Raw genomic sequence first — 18,893 nt, forward strand, 5'->3', positions numbered from 1 at the left:
TCCGCCGCACCCCCCCCTCACTCGCCATTGGTCGCCACTCTGAGCACGGCCGCTCCCATTGGCCGAGCCGCCGCGCACTCAGGCGGAGGGGCTGGGCGTGCCGCGTACGGCGCCTCCTGATTGGCGGGGAGAAAGCTACGGCGAACGAGCCGCGACGTGTCCCCCGGAGCTTGGGAGTGCATCACGTGGACGGAAGCGGAAGCAGGCTGCGGTCCCGCCACGTGGGTGGTGACACGTGGGGCGGTGCCAACGGGAGGCCCCGGCGGACACCGACCGCGCATGGGGCACAGGAGGGGCTCAAGCCGTGTTTCGTCCGTTTAAGCGCATGGGGCACAGGAGGGGCTCAAGCCGTGTTTCGTCCGTTTAATGTTTCCGTGTGAAAATACTAGAGAAAAGTTGATAAACCGCCCCAAAAAACACCCCCAAACCCACCAACCCCGTCCCGGTTCCGTCCCGACCCCACCGGAACCGGCGCATGCACCGGGAGGGGGACGGGAGCTCCTTAAAAAGTATATCCCCGCCCCCCCCTAAAATTCCCATGGCGGGGCGAAGAACCACGAACCACCCCCGTGGGGGGGGGAGGGGGCTGCCGGTCACCGGGGGACACGGGGGACCCCCACCCGGGGCTCAGTGCCCCGGAGCTGGCGTGTGTTTGGTAGGAGAGGGCTGAGGGGGAAGGGGGCGGTCGGAGGAGGAGGAAGCACCGCCCAGGGCCGACTGCAGGTAAACGGTCTTGTGGAAGAGTCTGTTGCTGAGGAAAACCACCAAGGAGAAGAGCCGGAGCTGGAAGTGGCTGGAAAAGGGAAGAGAACACCGTGAGCTTCCTCCCGGATGGAGGTTTGAGGGGGGGGTGAGGCTGAAGGTTTGGGGGCACGAAGGGTCTCACTCACTAGGTTTTGCCAGGGGTCCTCGCCTCGTTGGCGCTGATGATGAAGAGGGGGAAAAGGATGGAGAAGAGGCAACCACTGAAGGGAAAAAAAAGAACAAAATATGATAAAATTACACAAAAGAGGGCATTGGGGTGAGGAAGGACGTGGATGTGGAATGGCAGCTCTCCCCTCACCTGATGATGTAGGAGGACTGCATCGCTGTGAGGAAGGCGAGCGGCAAGCCGAAGCCAAAGTAGTAGGGCCAGTTCCTCTCGATGTTGGACAAGCGCTGGTGCATCTCGATTCCTGGTGGGAAAGGGGGAGAAAGCCCATTCGAACCCAACCATTGGCATGGAGCAGCCTCCATCCCAACACATACCATCTGGAAGTGTCTCCCACCTTTGTTAAACCAGCGGTACTCAAAGCAGTAGAGCGAGTACAGTAGTGACATGTGGAGGAGCCCAACCAGCTGGCCAACCAGATCGATGGGGAAGAGGCTCACGATCATTCCCTATGGATAAAATCCCAGTGAGAGCATGAGGGGAGCTCTGGAGAAGGTGGCCCTGGGGGGATGTGGTTGTTTGGGGGGATTAAATCCTCACCTGGATAAGGAAGAGCGCCTGCAGCAAGAGGTTGAACAACATGTCGGCGATGATTTTGCTGACGCTGGGGAACGGGTGAGGTTTCCTGCCGGAGACTTCGAAGGCAAGATCTGCAATGTCCTGATGGAGAGGAGAGAGGGGATCCAAAATCCACTGGGATTACGTCACCAGGAATACACCCAGAGCCTGTTTTCTGGGCACCCACCTGAAACCAGATGGCGTTGACGACCTTACTGAGGACGAAGAGGGGCAGGACCCAGAGGGCGCTGAAGATGGAGGTGAGGATGAACTCCAGCCAGGCCCAGACATCGCTGTGCAAGGAAGGGTCACCTTCCGGAAACAGGGAAACACGTCAGGATTCTGCGAGGGAAGTGCCTCAGCTCAGGGAGCTCCTCAGTGGAACAACCACGTTTCAGGGAGCTCCTCGTTAGAGGAACCTCCTTGTCTCTGGGAGCTCCATGTTAAAGGAACCTACTCATTTTGGGAAGCTCCTCACTGGACGAAACGTCCTTGTTTTGTGAAGCTCCTTACTTTTGGAAGCTCAGCGTTTCAGAGCACTCCTTGTTGGAGGAAGATCCTCACTGAAGGAACCTCCTTGCTTTGGAAAGCTCCTCATTACAGGAAGCTACATTTCTCAGGGACCTCCTCATTGAAGGAACCTCATCTTAGGAAACTCCTTGTTTTGGGAAGCTCCTCAATTGGAGGAACCTTCTTTTCCCGTCAGAAATTCCCCCTGGCATCTCTGCTCCCAGGGGAGCCCCCAGCAGGAGGAATCCCACTTGCTTTTCATGCATTTGCAAAACCACAGCGACAACTGTGTGGCAGAACCCTGCATGGATCCCACCACACAGTCCGTGAGTGGCACTCTCCATCTCTGATTTACCCCTGGATAATTAACAACAGCCTTAATTAGCTTGGGGAGGAGGAGAAGAACAAGGCGAGGAGATGGCAGCTCATGGGGTGCTGGGAAGGAACTCACCGATGATGTGCGCCGTGACGGACTGAAGGGCAGGTATGAACACGCGGTAGAACAAGAAGAGACTGAGCTGGGGGAAGAGGAAGTTTTGGTGCTGCTGGGTCAGGTTTTGGGCTGCTGCAACCAGACCCTCTACCCGTGGGGATCCAGGAACACCCCAGGACAGGCACGTAAACCCACCCCAAATCTACAACTGAGCACATTCCCTTTAACATTCCTGGGCCAATTCCTCTGCCTAATGGGAAAATGAAGCTGGTGATTTATGTGGATCGGCCTCACGGCAAGGTCAGAGCTGGGGAATCAATATTCAACTTGGGGAAGCAATATCCTGCACAGAGCTGTCTCAAAGCAGCTTGAGTTCAACATGTGGGCTTTCCCAAGCAGGTCTATATTCCAGTTCCCTTAAAATACAGTGGTGGGACTGGGAATATGGCAGCTGGCACAGGTCCCTGCAGCCCAGCTGATGGCTCACCACCAAAGGTGCACAAGGGTTGGTTTCCACAGAGGGGTTTAACACAGTAAGAACAAAATTCCCACGTACCCAGAACACGCCTCCATTCCAGGCACAACACTGAAATATCCGGCTCACTATCCGGGGTTCACTGTGGAGCAACGGGAGAGAGACACATCAAGGACCTTTGGTAATACCCTGTATCCATGCTGGAATGGAAGAGCAGAGCTTTCCTCCTGAGTTTTAAGCATTTACAGGGGAGCTCAGGGTTGGTTTGCCTCAAATCTCTCAGTGTAATAAAACTAGAGGGGTTTCGGAGCATTTTGTCCTTGGAAAAGGCTGGTTTTGGCTTCTCTCTCCTCACAATGTACCTATGGACATGCCAAGAGCACAGTCGAGATTTAATCCCAGTGTTTTCATCCTTAGTGGATGCAACTGGTAGAGATGGCTGTGGAACACAGCACAGCTGGGGAAAAAGAACCTGGATTCACCCTTGATGGACTGGGAGAAGGGAATTACCAGTCCTCAGGCCCCACACTCACTTCTCTTGCTTCTTCTCTTCCAAGTGAAACCTCCGCTGGGCCAGCGCGCTGTTGGCTCTCCTCCGCCTCTGCTCTTCCCTTTTCTGCTGGATGCGGGCATCCAGCTTTGAGATGGTGCAGATGCCCCAGATGGAGTCCTTAATTCCCTGTGGACATGAGGAGAGGCTGCAAACACTCCTTCCCACCTCCTGGTTATGGAAGGGGATGAGCCTTGCTGCCCGGAGCGGAGGAGGCAGCACCAGGCTCAGGCAGAGCCAGGGTTTGGAGTGCTGCCTGTTCTCCATAGCCTGGTGACCTAAATCACTGCCTGTTCCAGCAGCAGCCTCTCTTTGAAGGTGTGATTTCTCATCCAAAATCCACTATTTATAACCCAGAGAGTCACATCTCTCACAGCCCATTTCTTCTGCCTGGCAGAAAGCCCTTCTCCCCCCCCGCCAGCCACTACAGGCCAATAAAATAGAATTACATCAAACATTCAGGATGTGCAAACCCCTCGTGGCCTGACCATACATCTGAGTGTGATGCTCGTGGCTTTACAGATGACAGCATCCCTGAAACAGCCTCGGAGCCACATCTGTGCAAACCTGTTAACAGAGAAGTGTGAAGAAGTCTCTGCCTCAGCTCCTGCTTTAAAAGACTTCTAGCAACACCTCTCTAGCACTTATTTCCACCTTTGGGACACATTTGTTATCAAACATTTCACTTCAAAATGAATTGTGAGAACATTGTGAAATAACTGAGGAGAAGGACTTGGGGGTGTTGGTCCATGAGAAGCTCCCTATGACCTAACTTCAGTGCACTTTAGCCCAGAATCCCCCCGTGTGCTGGGCTGCACCCAAAGGAGCATGAGCAACAGGTCACGGAGGGGATTCTCCCCTTCTGTTGTGTTCTGGGGAGACCACCCCTGCAGTCCTGATCCAGCTCGGGGGCAGCAGCACAAGAGGGACCTGGAGCTGTTGGAGCGAGTCCAGAGGAGGCCATGGAGGTGCTGCGAGGGCTGAAGCAGCTCTGCTCTGGGGCCAGGCTGGGAGAGCTGGGCTGGGGCAGCCTGGAGAAGAGAAGGCTCCTGAAGGGGAGACCTTAGAGCAGCTCCAGTGCCTAAAGGGGCTACAGAAAACCTGGAGAGGGGCTTTGGACAAGGGATCTAGGGACAGGCCAAGGGGAATGGCTTGAACCTGCCAGAGGGGAGACTGAGATGAGCTCTTAGGCAGAAGCTCTTCCCTGTGAGGGTGCTGAGGTGGGGGCACAGGGTGCCCAGAGAAGCTGTGGCTGCCCCATCCCTGGCAGTGTTCAAGGCCAAGTTGGACACAGGGGCTTGGAGCAAGCTGCTCTCGTGGAAGGTGTCCCTGCCCATGGCAGGGGTTGGAACTGGATGAGCTTTAAGGTCCTTTCCAACCCAAACCATTCGGTGATTCTAGGACCCAAATCCTTCTGCTTGAGGCCATGGCCAGTAAACACCAGTTTCTGAACATGAATTACTTCTTAGCATTCCCATCACCAACATTTTTGAGCCTGTGTTTATGCCTGGATGATACAAGATGGTGTGGGAGCACTGAGGTCACATGAAGCCTTATCACTGTGACTCTTTGCAACAGACACACTGCAGCCAGCTTGCGAAAACACTTGGGAAGCAACACATCCCACAGAGCTACCTCAATTCTAACAGCAGAAAGCCTGCTGACAGGTATCTCTGCCTGACTAAACTGAAGTCTTTGATTAACATACACTGAGAGCCCCTTTTCCTTCCAATTCTTTAATTCACCTTGGACGAAGCCACGGAAGGGAACAGGACCAGTCCCCATGACAAAGGAGCTGCAGTGCATGGACTCACCCTGACGAGGTCATGCAGGAAGGTTTTCACGCTGTCTGCCATCTCGACTCCAGCATCACCTCCAGTTCCAAAACTATCAACTACAGGGAGAGGGGAAAAGCCGAACCCAAACCTCTCTCATCCTGGAGGGATGGGAAATGGATGGAGCCTGTGGAGAGAGAAAACACAAAGGATCATGGCAGGCATTAACCACACAGTGGGATTCCAAGCTACTCCCACCAACAGGCTTACAGGCCCCTCAAACACACAGGCAGAGAAAGGACCCATCCTGTGTCGTGGTACCTCATGTTAAAAACCTCAGTTTCAGGAACAGCATGGCCTGTAGTTCTATGCTAACACCTCACTGCACCACTCATTTTGGGAAGAGAAAAGCCAGCAGAGCCAGCCCAGGGAGGTGTGAAAACATATGTGTTAAGCCCAGCACTCAGTTAACACCATCCAGCTCCACACCTCCTCTGGCAGGGAAGAAACTCCAGGTTTGCACTCAGGAGCCTGACAAACCCAGGGCTGCTCTTTGAGCTGTCCCATCAGCTTTTGCCCAAAGCAGTAAGAACTCTCAACAGCCCTTTGCCAAAAACCTTGTGCTGAGTCTCTTGCTTCTTGTGAAGCGTTGCAGAAATAGGTTTTTGAGTTAAGGAAAAGAAAATATAAAGCACATGGAGCTTTTCCAATGGGATCCAAACTGATCGCTTTTCCTAGGCGAGAGCTCCCACAGCTCTGGAGCAGGCTGGTATCACAAGCCCCAACATGTCATGGGTGCTGTTGCTTTATAGAGTGCAGCACAGGGGATAAACGATTGAAATGATTAATTTAAAAACCGGATTTTATTTGGGTTATTCCAAGATAAACCCTGCCAGGGTTAGAACCCCACTCCCGTGAAGCACGAACTCCAGTTGGGATGAAGCTGTGGAAGCAGAACCAGCCTCCAGCGTTACAAACATCAGGTTAATCACAGGCACTGCCACCCCAAAATGAAGCTTTTGGAGCAGACACACTCAGATCCCGGGGGGGGTTGTGTGTGAGGGGGTGACGGTGTCTCTGCTTTAGGAAGTGTCCATGGTCCAGGTCACACTGGCAGAGCCCCAGCAGAAACAAAAGCAAAAGAGTTTTCTCTTTGTTCCCGGCACCTTGGGCACGGAAACCTCTTCAGTGAGACCCTGCTCCTGCAGACAGCTCCTCCCGATGGGCGATTCCAGCGGTGGGGATCGCTGTGCAAAGAGGGGATCCTCACAGCACCCAGAGGTGCCCGGAGCTGCCTCACAGCAACGCTGGGGCACGGGCATCATCTCCCCCCCCCCCCGTTACCTGGGGGATAGAGTTACCTCAAACCTGCGGCACTGGGGCCACCCCTATAACTCCAGTGGGGAGCACTGCTTCACCGCAGCTGTTCGCACGATCGCCCCAGGAATCGGAGGCGGGACACACACAGACACACAGAGACACGGACACACACAGACACAGACACACACACAGAGACACACACACACACACACACACACACACAGACCACCACACAACAACGCGCGCCTGAAGCCACCGCCGCCCCCGTGATCCCCTGAAGCTGTTACCTCAGCGCTGCCCCCGCAGGGCCCAAAGTTACCTCAGCCTCTCCCCACGGATCCCTCCAGACCCCGCAGCACCCCAGGGCTCCGGGCACGGTTCCCACACGCTGACCCCACGTCCCGTCCATCTCCCCCCCCCCCCCCCCATTGCCGCCACTCACCGCGGGCCAGGCTCACGGCGCGCACGGCCCAGCTCCAGCGGCCCGTCCGCCACCGCGCATGCGCCCGGCTCCCGCCGCGCAGCCGCCCTCCCCGCCCCGCGCAGGCGCGCTGCCGGAGGAGAGCCATTCCGCCACACCGCCAGGGGGCGGCATGTGAGCGAGGGGTGATGGGGACACTTGGGGGTAATGGGAGGGAGATTGGGAGAGGATGGGGGTCATAGGGGGATATTGGGGGTAATGGGAGGGATGTTGGGGGTAATGGGAGTGATGTTGGGGGGTCATGGGGGATATTGGGGGTAATGGGAGGGATGTTGGGGGGTCATGGTGGATATTGGGGGCAATGGGAGGGATATTGGGGGTTCATGGGGGATATTGGAGGTAATGTGGGGCAATGGGAGGGATGTTGGGGGGTCATAGGGGGATATTGGGGGTAATGGGAGGGATGTTGGGGGGTCATGGGGAATACTGGGGGTAATGGGGGGGCAATGGGAGGGATATTGCAGGTAATGGGGGGGGCAATGGGAGGGATGTTGGGGGGTCATAGGGGGATATTGGGGGTAATGGGAGGGACATTGGGGGTAATGGGGGGCAATGGGAGGGATGTTTGGGGGTCATAGGGGGATACTGGGGGTAATGGGGGGCAATGGGAGGGATGTTGGTGGGTCATAGGGGAATATTGGGGGTAATGAGGGGCAATGGGAGGGATGTTGGTGGGTCATAGGGGATATTGGGGGTAATGGGGATAGTGGGTGTTGGGGGGTCATAGGGTGATATTGGGGGTAATGGGGGGCAATGGGAGGGATGTTGGGGGGTCATAGGGGGACATTGGGGTAATGGGGACAGTGGAAGGGACGTTGGGGGGTCATAGGCGGATATTGGGGGTAATGGGGGCAATGGGAGGGACGTTGGGGGGTCATAGGGGGACACTGGGGGTAATGGAGACAGTGGGAGGGATGTTGGGGGGTCATAGGGCGATATTGGGGGTAATGGGGGGCAATGGGAGGGATGCTGGGGGGTCATAGGGGGACATTGGGGTAAGGGGGACAGTGGAAGGGATGTTGGGGGGTCATAGGTGGATATTGGGGGTAATGGGGACAATGGGAGGGACGTTGGGGGGTCATAGGGGGACATTGGGGGTAATGGGGACAGTGGGAGGGATGTTGGGGGGTCATAGGGGAATATTGGGGGTAATGGGGACAGTAGGAGGGATGTTGGGGGGTCATAGGGGAATACTGGGGTAATGGGAGGGATGTTGGGGGGTCATAGGGGGATATTGGGGGTAATGGAAGGGATGTTGGGAGATCATAGGGGGATACTGGGGGTAATGGGAGGGATGTTGGGGGATCATAGGGGGATATTGGGGGTAATAGGCGGCAATGGGAAGGATGTTGGGGGGTCATAGGGGGATATTGGGGACAGTGGGAGAGATGTTGGGGGGTCATAAGGGGATGTTGGGGTAATGGGGACTGTGGGGGGGGATGTTGGGGGATCATAGGGGGATATTAAGGGGTAATGGGGACATGGAGGAGTAATGGGGGCAATGGGAAGGATGTTGGGGAGCACTGGGAGAGAGGCTGGGAGGTCATGGGGGGATAATAGTGGGTAATGGGGACAGGTGGGGCATTGGGTGACAATGGGGGAACACTGGGGGCCCTGGGTGGGAACGGAACGCAGTGGGGACACTGGGGGGGTGGGCAGTGAAGACACCAGAATGGGGGGGCAGCGGGGCTGGGGAGCACTGCGTGAGCAATAGGGGGTGCACTGGTGCGTGCCTGCTGTGTGCAGGGCAGAGCCGGACGGCAGCAGGGGTGTCCCCATTCCCCCCATGTACTCCCCCCAGCACACTCCACATCATCCCGTTTATTGCTGCAGGGCACAGTGTGGGCCCCCACCCGTGCCTCAGTTTCCCCACGTCCATCACACCACCCCGCCTTCCACCAGCGGCTCCCCTTGCACCAGCCTCCTCCAGCCCAACCTGCTCAGGTCCAAGGTCTCATATCGACCCTTGAGCACCAGCTCAGCCACAGCTCTGCCGGCCGCCGGCGCGTGCTGCAGCCCGTGACCGCTGAACCCAGCGGCCACGAGGAGGTTCTCCAGCCTGGGGTGAGGTCCCACCACCCCGTTGCAGTCGAAGGAGTTGTGGTCGTAGTAACCTGCCCAGGAGCTGCCGGGACGGAGGGAGGAGAAAGCTGGGACGCGCCGGGCCAGCCGCGGCCAGACCTGGTCCTGGAAGTAGCTGTGATCCACGGAGAGGTCGCTGGGATCCGGCTCCTCCTCCTAGGAAAAACAGGTTGCGAGGGAGTTAGAAAGAAAACTACAGAGAGAAACCACGTAAATAACGTATTAAAATACCATAAATCATCAATATAAATGGAGAGGAACCTCCCTTTGGGCGCACCTCGGGTGGGCTCATGCCGCCCAAGTAGTTGCCGGCAATGCCCTCACGGCGAAAGTAAGCACCAGTGGTGTCAATGAGGAATGGGCAGGATAAGCCAGGACCATCGTGACAGTGCCAGGAGAAGATGTACCTATAGGGATAAAGGAGATCCCGCCCCCAAAAAACATAGGGATGAGGGGGGGTGGGTTCTGCCTCAGAGCATCAAGGGGTGCGTGGAAATGAAAGCACTGAGGGTTCACAGCATTCCTGACAATTGGAGGGGCACCCCAAAAGAAGGACCAAGGGGTCACCAGCCTTTGAAGATGGAGAGTGGTGAGTGCTGGGGTGTGAGATCCCCCCCAAAACCCCACTGAAGGCCTCACAGCCCCTTTGCAAAGGGATGGATGGTGGGTACCGGGACACAGCCACCATCCCCACAGAGCACAAACAGGTTCCAGGGTGATGCCAGGATGTGAACCCCACAATGTGACCCCCCAAATCCTACCCTCCCCACCTCTTCCGGGGCTGGATGGGCAGGGGGGGCTGGCGCAGCGCCTCGGGCAGCCCGGCTGCCTCCAGCAGTTCCCCAGCCCAGGCACCTGCTGCATTCACCACGATGGCACAGGTCACGGGCTGGTACTCCAGGCTGTCCTGCATGTACACCTGGGGGGACACATACCCCACATGAGCGGGGGGGGGGTCCTGCACACCCGTGGGGTGTCACTCCCCCTCTCAGGTATGTTCTGGGGGGGGGATAGGACACACTCACATGGACGTGTTTGATGCGCGCGGACAACAGGTCCAGTCCCTGTGGTGGCATCAAGTCCTCAGCTGAGGTGACAAAACCTGGAGGATCGGGGGGGTGAGGGCGTGACGCCCCCAGGGGACACCCCGCTCTGTGCGTGTCCCCCCCCTCACCTCGCACCTCCCCGGCGCAGCTGAGCACCCCCAGGGACGTGGCTTTGCGCCGCAGAGCGGTGAGGAGGGTCCAGGGGTCAAACCAGCCCTCGTCCTCCAGACCTGGGTGGGACACAGGGCATGGGGGATGCCGGTGTGACCACTCCAAACACACCTGAGTCTGGGGGGGAGGGGAAGAGCCCCCTTCCCCAAATTAAGGTGGGATGAATGATGCACCCAATGGGGATGATTATATGGGATGGGGGTGAGGGTGGGAATGGATAAGGATGAGCACAGGGATGAAGATGGGGATCAGGATGGGGAATAAGGTGAGGATGGGGGTGAGAATGGGATGGGATGAGGATGGGGATGGTGATAGGAATGAGGATGAGAATACAGATAAGGATGAGGATGGGATGGGGTTGAGAATGGTGATAGGGATGGGGAACAGGATAAGAATTCAGAGGAGGATAAGGACAGGAAATAGGGTGAGGATGGAGATGGTGATATGGATGAGGATGGGTGGTGATGGGGTCCCCACGTACCATAGGATGCCACAGCCACGTCCTCTGTGTCTATCCATGGGAACTTCTCCTTCAGCTGAGTAGGTGACAGCAGTGTCACCTGCACCCCTTCCTCCCTGGGTAGAGCCAGCATGGGGGGGGGGGGGGGTCGGTGTCAGGATGAGAACCCCAAACCCAAAAACCTTTGATGGGGGGTACTCTGTGTGCGTGTCCCACCTCTGGACCTTGACAGTGGCCTCCAACCCATCAGCATCCTGCGGGGAGGCCAGGAAGAGGTATCCTGAAGGCTGGAACTGGATGTCGACGGGCGGCTCGTTCGGCACCCCAAGGTGTTCCTGTGAGGAGAGGGGGCGCCCATTGAGCAGGGCTGGACCTCCCCGCGCTGACACCACCCCCCCTCCCGGTGACCCCACATACGTTGATATTGCGGAGAAAACTGGCTGAGAAACGGGACATGCGGATATTCTCCGGGAGGGAAAACTGCTGCCGGATGCCCCCAGCCGACAGCACCGTGGAAGCTCGGGAATACTGAAAGAGAGAAACACCCCCCCAGCATAGAGTGGTTCCCGGGGGGGGGGGCCCAAGGTCATGCCCTGCCCCAGGAGGGGGTGCTCACCGTGGGGTCCCGCTCCACCACCAGCACTCTCATGCCGTGCCGCCGGGCCTCCAGCGCCTTCAGCCAGTAGGCTACGGACCAGCCCACCACGCCGCCCCCCACCACCACCACGTCGGCCTCTTCGGGGGGCCGCGGGTCCTGGGGCGCTCCCGGGGGGACCCAGCCCCCTGTGCCGGGCTCCAGCGCCGGCAGCTGAGCCTGCAGGGTCCGCCCCAGGCGCCTCAGGCTCAGACCCAGCTCTGATGGGGTACGGGGGGTGTGTATATGATGGGTTTGGGGACAGCCCTGGGACACCCCAGTGCCCTCTGCATCCCCCGGAACACCCTGGACCCCCCAAACGCCCCCCCGTCCCCCGTTCCCTGGGTGCACCCTCAGCATCCCGGGGCCTTTGGAACCACCAGAACCCACTGTATTCCCCCCCCCCCATGGACTCCAGTGCCCCCTGCATCCTCCCACTCTCCTCTGGGACCATCCTGCGACCCTCTAGGACCCCCCGGACTCCCTGCAGCCCCTCCGGGCTCTGCCCCAGCCCCGCTCTCACCCCGGAACATGTCCCCGGTGCTCAGGGCCCGGCACGGAGCCCCCCCCCGCCTCAGCGCGCTCCCCCCGCGCAGCATGGCCGGCAGGCGACGTGTGCGGGAGCCGGTCCCGCCGCCGCCGCCGCCATGTTGGACTTCTTCACCATCTTCAGCAAGGGCGGGCTCGTCCTGTGGTGCTTCCAGGGCGGCCCCGCCGCCACCGCGCCCGTCAACGCCCTCATCCGCTCCGTGCTGCTGCAGGTGCGCGGCGGCCGCGGGGGAACGGCGGCGGGGGGACGGCAGCGGGGCCGCACCATCTGCCTGAGGGGGTGGGGGGGAGGCGGGCGGGACCATTTCAGGGTGATGGGGGGGTGGCTTCCTGCGTTCAGAGGGGGACCTGAACGGGGAGTGCTTGGAGGGGAGCGGGTGGGACACGGGCATCGTCATGTACTGGGGGTGGGATCATCCATTAGGGGGGTTAAGGGGGAAATGGATGGGGCCATCTGCTTGGGGAAAGGGGGGAGACAGGGGCGAGCCCGCCTGCCTGGGGACGGGGGTGAAATGACCCGTGCTGGGGGTGGGCTGACCCATATGGAGAACTGAGCCATAGGGGGAAGAAGGATGGGATCTCCTGCCCAGGGGTATGGGCTGGACCATTTTGGGGGAGGAAGGGGGGGGGGGCTAAGGATGATGGAGGGGGGTGTTTGCTCACTGCTGACACCAGTTTTCCAATGTCTCCTTGTCCCCAGGAGCGCGGTGGCAACAACTCTTTCACCCATGAAGCCCTCACGCTCAAGTACAAGCTGGACAACCAGTTTGAGCTGGTGTTTGTGGTAAGGGATAGCCCCAGGTCACCCCAAAACCCCACAGAGGGGGTACCCCAGGAAGGGGGCTTTGACTGCCATGGGCTCTATCTTGGCTCCCAGATTGCAGGATTTTGGGGATGATGGGGGTCTTGGCCACACACTGCCGTGGAGCCGCTAATTTTGATCATCATTTAGATTCATTAAACCTCCAGGAGATGCTGCAGGGGTTGCTCTGCCCTAATGAAACCTTTGATTTTGACCACGTCTGTTTAAAACCAGCCAGAAATCACAGAACTGTAGAATGGTTTGGGTTGGAAAGGACCTTGAGATCAACCACTTCCAACCCCTGCCATGGGCAGGGATGTCTCACACTAGACGATGTTGCCCAAGGCTCTGTCCAACCTGGCCTTGAACACTGCCAGGGATGGGGCAGCCACAGCTTCTCTGGGCACCCTGTGCCAGCGCCTCAGCAACCTCACAGGGAAGAGCTTCTGCTTAATATCCAACCTGAACTTCCCCTGTTTCAGTTTGAACCCATCACCCCTTGTCCTATCACTGCAGTCCCTGATGCAGAGCCCCTCTCCAGCATCCTTGTAGCCCCCTTCAGACACTGGAAGTTGCTCTGAGGTCTCCCCGCAGCTTCTCCAGGCTGAACAGCCCCAGTGTTCTCAGCCTGGCTCCATATGGGAGGTGCTCCAGCCCTCGCAGCATTTCCATGGCCTCCTCTGGACTTGTTCCAACAGTATGCTGGGGACACCAGAACTGGACACAAGTGCTGCAAGTGGGGTCTCATGAGAGCAGAGCAGAGGGGCAGGATCACCTCCTTTGACCTGGTCACGCTCCTTTTGATGCAGCCCAGGATACGGTTGGTTTCTGGGCTGGGAGCACACACTGAAGCCGACTCATGTTCATTTTCTCATTGACCAGCACCCCCAGGTCCTTCTCCACAGGGCTGCTCTGAATCTCTTCTCTGCCCATCCTGTAGCTGTGCCTGGGATTGCTCTGACCCAGGTGTAGGACCTTGCACTTTGCTTGGTTGAACTTCATGGGGTTGGCATCAGCCACCTCTCCAGTGTGTCCAGGTCCCTCTGGGTCCCATCCCTTCCTTCCAGCGTATCAACCGCACCACATAACTTAAGTGTGTTTGGCAGACTTGCTGAAGGCACATCAATCCCACTGTCCATGTTGCTGCAAAGATGTTGAACAGGATCACTCCCAGCACCGACCCCTGGGCCATCTCTTTACTTTAGGGAGTTGTAGAATGAATCACAGAATGGCTTGGGATGAAGGGATCTTAAAGCTCATCCAGTTTTGACCCCCTGCCACAGGCAGGGACACCTTCCACTAGAGCAGCTTTCTCCAAGCCCAGTCCAGCCTGGCCCTGAGTGTTTTAGTGCACTTCCTTGTCACCTGGCTGACCTTAACTCTCTAAATCTACACAGCCTCCATTTGCACCTGAAGATAAGCAAAACCTTCCCTGGTCTGCCACATAGCTTTGTTGCTGTGAAACAGCTAACCTGCTTTTATCAGCGTTGTCTTTTAAAGTGAAGAGCACTGTATTGAATAGAGAGGTTTTCCCCTCCACGCCAGGCAGACTGTTAAATGAGGTGGTAGACCAACGTCTTTCCCCTGTGCTGCTTCCCAGGTGGGGTTTCAGAAGATCCTGACTCTAACCTACGTGGACAAGTTGATAGACGACGTTCACAAGGAGTTCCGGGACAAGTACCGCAATGAGTTCCAGCAGAAGGGCACCTTGGGCCTCCTAAATGGCACCTTTGATTTTAAAGACGACTTCATGCGCCTCCTCCGGTAGCAGAGCCTGGTTTTTCCTCCCACAATCCCTGTTTAGAGTGCAGGTAGAGCTGAAATCCAGGCTCTTAACAGGTGTCCTCTCCACAGGGATGCAGAGGAGAGCAGTAAAGTCCGAGCTCCCACGGTAATGAAGACGTTTGAGCAGTCTCTGAAGTCTCAGAAGACTGTCAAGTGTATGATTGAAACCCGGGGGGAGAAACCAAAGGAGAAAGTCAAGAACAAGAAGAACAAAGGTTCCAAAAAGGAGGGTGAGTTTGTGGGAAAGAAAGCCGGGGCCAGGAGGGAATAAACGTTCCAGACTTTTGTGTCTTTCCCAGTCCTCTTGTGCTTTGGAATGCTGGCCTGAGCTCATGTTGGGCTCTTTCCATCAGGAACTGAAGCTGTTGCAGCGTCTGGCAAAGCCTCTGCAGGTGACAAGCAGTCCTCTGGGGACAGGGAGGAGCTGACCAAGGATGAAATCCTGCAGAAGAACCGGGAGGAATTCTTCAGGAGACACATGAAAGCAGGGGAGAAGTCCAGGTGGGTGGCAAGGACGCGCTCAGGCGGCCTGTGGTCCAAACCCGCTGTCCCTCAGCCGTGGCCGAGTCCCTCCAGCCTCTGGGGAGTCCCAAAATTCAAACCTTGCTTTCCCTTTTCCTTATTTCCCTGCTTGCTGGGAGGATTGGGAGAGGGCACACTCTGGGTCCTGGAGGTATAATGGCACTTGAGCCATTCTTTCCCTGGAAGAGCCAGGAACCAGGAGTGCTGTGAGCAAAGGGCAGTGATGCATTGGTGCCTGGCTTGAGGTGAAGGGATCTGGTACAGGATCAAACATCAGATAATGAAACTGTGGAGACTAAATCAACCAGGTTTAGCCTTAATTCCTGCCTTTTGGGGTTAATGCAGGCTTGTAATTCTCACATTTTGCAAGGAGGTCATTGCTGCCCTGCACTGAACAAACCACATTTCCTGTCTTTATTCCAGCAAATCTCCAAAGCCCGAGGCACAGAAGGAGAAAGGGAAGAAGCCCAGAGTGTGGGATCTGGAGAACTCTAATGCCAAAGTACTGGATTACAGTAACTCTGCTACCAACGGGAGCGCCGAGGCTTGTCCCGTGGAAGAATTTGACCCTGATGCAGTAAGGAAAAGCCAGGTCACTGTGTCCTGGGTTGTGCTGGGATCAGCTGGGTGCTGCGATCCCAGCCCATGGAGACTCTGGATGTGGCTGGAGCAGGGTGAGGGGGAGCAGTTGATGGTTTTCAGGGTGTCTTCTCCCCTCCTCACAGGCCCTGGGGGATAGGAATCGGGAGCCCGGCCGCCTCTACGACCTTGAGTATGAGAGCGATGAGGAAGCTGAAGAGGAGAAGGTTGTTCACAACCCGTCAAAGCCCAGGTAGAGGCTCTTGCAGCCCCCATGTGTCACACACCTTGGTTTCTACCCTGTAACTCCTCTACTCTTAACTGGTTGAGAAGTAGGGACAAAGTGAAGCTGTGGTTGTCAGCTCGCCCCTTGAACCGAAAGGTGACCCCTCTTTTCCACAGTGTGAAGAAAGGCGGCCTGGGGGGCATGTTCGGCATGCTGAAAGGCCTGGTGGGCTCCAAGAGCTTGACAAGAGGGGACATGGACCCCGTACTGGAGAAGATGAAGGATCACTTGATTGGTAGGTCTGGGTCTGCTGAAAGCAGGTTAATTTGTGGTGGCTCCATGGGGTAGCACCCATGGTTTGGGATGTTCTTGCCCACAGGGACTGTGGTGGGTTCTTGTCTCACCCTCGACAGCGAATCAAAAGGGGGGGTCAATGGTCTAGTCTGGTGGGGATCCTGCGTGGTGACTCCATGCTCCCCCCAACGCTGATGTCTGGTGCGCGTAACCTCAGCAGCACTCACTCTCCTCTCTCTGTCTCCCTCTTGAAGCTAAAAACGTGGCAGCTGAGATCGCGGTGCAGCTCTGCGAGTCAGTGGCCAAGAAACTGGAAGGGAAAGTGATGGGAACATTCACCAGTAAGTGGCCATGCCTCCTGCTCATGGTATGGGGCTCAGGAGCGTTCCCGGGTGTGATGGTGAGAGCTCATTCCACCTCCTCCTTCCCAGCGGTGACCTCGACAGTGAAGCAGGCCCTGCAGGAGGCTCTGGTCCAGATCCTGCAGCCCCAGCGCCGGGTGGATGTCCTCCGGGATGTCATGGATGCCCAGCGCCACCGCCGACCCTATGTGGTCACCTTCTGTGGCGTCAATGGTGTTGGGAAGTCCACCAACTTGGCCAAGGTTGGACACGGTGCTCCTGGTGAGGAGGTCAGGGTGAGGAGGTGAGGCTGTAGTTGCTGACGGGTGTTCCTTCTTCCTCTCTTTACTGCTTCAGATCTCGTTCTGGCTCATTGAGAATGGTTTCAGTGTCCTCATTGCTGCCTGTGACACGTTCCGGGCTGGAGCGGTGGAGCAGCTCCGCACCCACACCCGGCGCCTCAACGCCCTGCACCCTCCGGAGAGCCACGGTGGGCGCACCATGGTGCAGCTCTACGAGAAGGGCTACGGCAAGGACGCGGCCGGGATTGCCATGGAGGCCATCGCTTACGGTACATGCCAAGAACCAGTGGTGGGAGACGTTGTTCTGGGGGAACATCCTGCTCACTGGTGCCTCTTCATCTTCCCCAGCTCGGAACCAGGGCTTCGACGTGGTCCTGGTGGACACGGCGGGCCGCATGCAGGACAACGCGCCCTTGATGACGGCGTTGGCCAAACTGATCGCGGTCAACACTCCTGACCTGGTCCTGTTCGTTGGGGAAGCACTGGTGGGAAACGAGGCGGTGGATCAGCTGGTGAGGGAGCAGGCTTTGGGTCCTGGAAATAGAGTATCATCATCATTGTTATCCTTCCAGTATCTGCAGGGGGCTACAAGGATGCTGGAGAGGGGCTCTTCATCAGGGACTGTAGTGATAGGACAAGGGGCGATGGGTTCAAACTGAAACAGGGAAGGTTCAGGTTAGAGGTAAGAAGTTCTTTACTGTGAGGGTGCTGAGGCACTGGCACAGGGTGCCCAGAGAAGCTGTGGCTGCCCCATCCCTGGCAGTGTCCAAGGCCAGGTTGGACAGGTCTTGGAGCAAGCTGCTCTAATGGAAGGTGTTTGTGCTCATGGCAGGGGGTTGGAACTGGATAATCTCAAGGTCCTTTCCAACCCAAACCAGTCTGTGATTATGGGGGGAAAACTCTGCTTCTGTGGGTTTTATCAGGCATGTGGACAGGGGCAGCACCATAAAGAGTTTCTTGGATCCGTTTTTTCCCTCAGGTCAAGTTCAACAAGGCCCTGGCTGATCACTCCATGGCCCAGACACCACGGCTCATTGATGGGATTGTCCTCACCAAGTTTGATACCATCGATGACAAGGTAAGGAGGCTGTTGAGACATCTCCACATGGAGCTTCCCGCTGGAGAGGCAGGAAGTGTCCAACACAGGGTGCTTTGGTGCTGTCTCGGGTGGCATCTCTTCCCTTCCTCTTGCATTGCAACCCAATTCAGCGATGTGCTGAGTGAAGAGCAAGGAGGCAGAGTGGCTGATTGTGCTTGTTGTGCTTGGCAGGTCGGTGCTGCCATCTCCATGACCTACATCACAAGCAAGCCCATCGTTTTCGTTGGTACCGGACAGACCTACTGTGATCTGCGAAGCCTTAACGCCAAGGCCGTGGTCGCAGCGCTCATGAAGGCCTGAACCCCACCAATGGCTGTTGCAGATGTCCAAGAAGAACATGCTTTACCCTGTTCCCAGCTCGTCCTTCCCACAATGAAGGGATGCCAGCATGAAGGGAATGGTCCTGGGGGTAAAATTCCCTTTATCCAGCAAAAGCCCTTCACCTGGATTCCTTCATTCTGGCTGAGGTGGTACAGGCTCCCTCGCAGGGAAGCTGAAGCCAGAGCTTTGTATTGTTCATGCTGCGAGGACCTGCTGTGCTTTTTTTGGGGGGTTGAAGGCTTTGGTTCCTTTGAGCTGCTTTTGGATTTCTTTTAGACCAGTTGAGGGAGGATGAGGAGGGATGGTATTTGCTGGTGCATAGGAAGAAAAACCCAATTCATACTGGCAGATACTGGTGGTGGCTTTGGTGTTCTCCCCCTTCGAGTGCCTCTTGAGCCCGGTCTGAAGTGCTACACTGAGTAATACAAACCTCTGTTACAATGTCTTGTAGCTCCATATCGCAGATGTGCTCCAGTGCAATAAGTTGAATGCTGTCTGCTCAGAGACATAATTTATATGAAATAAACCTCATAATTTGTCCTCTGTGTGTAAATAACTCGCCTCCAGGCAGGACCTGCTCACTCCTTGGGGGTAGGGAGGAGACAAACCCTGGGTGAGGGGTTGGAGAGGGCAAGTGAATCACCCAC

The 18,893-nt window shown here is 56.9% G+C and overlaps 3 protein-coding genes across 3 annotated transcripts; 1 reads left to right on the plus strand and 2 right to left on the minus strand.

The window, feature by feature from the left end:
- Positions 1-576: 576 nt before the first annotated feature.
- EI24 (EI24 autophagy associated transmembrane protein) lies at positions 577-7,108 on the minus strand. Its single transcript, XM_062619902.1, has 11 exons — positions 6,995-7,108; positions 5,272-5,419; positions 3,441-3,586; positions 2,989-3,049; positions 2,451-2,517; positions 1,677-1,801; positions 1,472-1,591; positions 1,269-1,380; positions 1,064-1,175; positions 891-965; positions 577-793 (listed from the first exon to the last, which is right to left on the minus strand). Exons 2-11 carry the CDS (start codon positions 5,311-5,313, stop codon positions 628-630), a joined length of 1,026 nt encoding a protein of 341 aa, XP_062475886.1. The 5' UTR covers positions 5,314-5,419; positions 6,995-7,108; the 3' UTR covers positions 577-627.
- Positions 7,109-8,847: 1,739 nt separating this feature from the next.
- Positions 8,848-12,025, minus strand: FOXRED1 (FAD dependent oxidoreductase domain containing 1). The gene is made up of 10 exons (XM_062619962.1): positions 11,950-12,025; positions 11,409-11,713; positions 11,210-11,320; positions 11,009-11,127; positions 10,814-10,908; positions 10,290-10,391; positions 10,141-10,217; positions 9,886-10,034; positions 9,393-9,522; positions 8,848-9,271 (listed from the first exon to the last, which is right to left on the minus strand). Exons 1-10 carry the CDS (start codon positions 12,023-12,025, stop codon positions 8,912-8,914), a joined length of 1,524 nt encoding a protein of 507 aa, XP_062475946.1. The 3' UTR covers positions 8,848-8,911.
- Positions 12,026-12,040: 15 nt separating this feature from the next.
- On the plus strand, positions 12,041-18,785 carry SRPRA (SRP receptor subunit alpha). The gene is made up of 14 exons (XM_062619928.1): positions 12,041-12,187; positions 12,676-12,759; positions 14,378-14,541; positions 14,632-14,792; positions 14,916-15,063; positions 15,508-15,661; positions 15,810-15,916; positions 16,066-16,184; positions 16,438-16,524; positions 16,615-16,787; positions 16,882-17,095; positions 17,175-17,338; positions 17,806-17,904; positions 18,097-18,785. Exons 1-14 carry the CDS (start codon positions 12,074-12,076, stop codon positions 18,223-18,225), a joined length of 1,917 nt encoding a protein of 638 aa, XP_062475912.1. The 5' UTR covers positions 12,041-12,073; the 3' UTR covers positions 18,226-18,785.
- The last annotated feature ends 108 nt before the right edge of the window (positions 18,786-18,893 follow it).

Source organism: Pezoporus occidentalis, unplaced genomic scaffold (genome assembly GCF_034315485.1).
Source record: "Pezoporus occidentalis ecotype Australia unplaced genomic scaffold, CSIRO_AGI_Poc_V1 ctg216, whole genome shotgun sequence".
Lineage (NCBI taxonomy): Eukaryota > Metazoa > Chordata > Aves > Psittaciformes > Psittacidae > Pezoporus > Pezoporus occidentalis.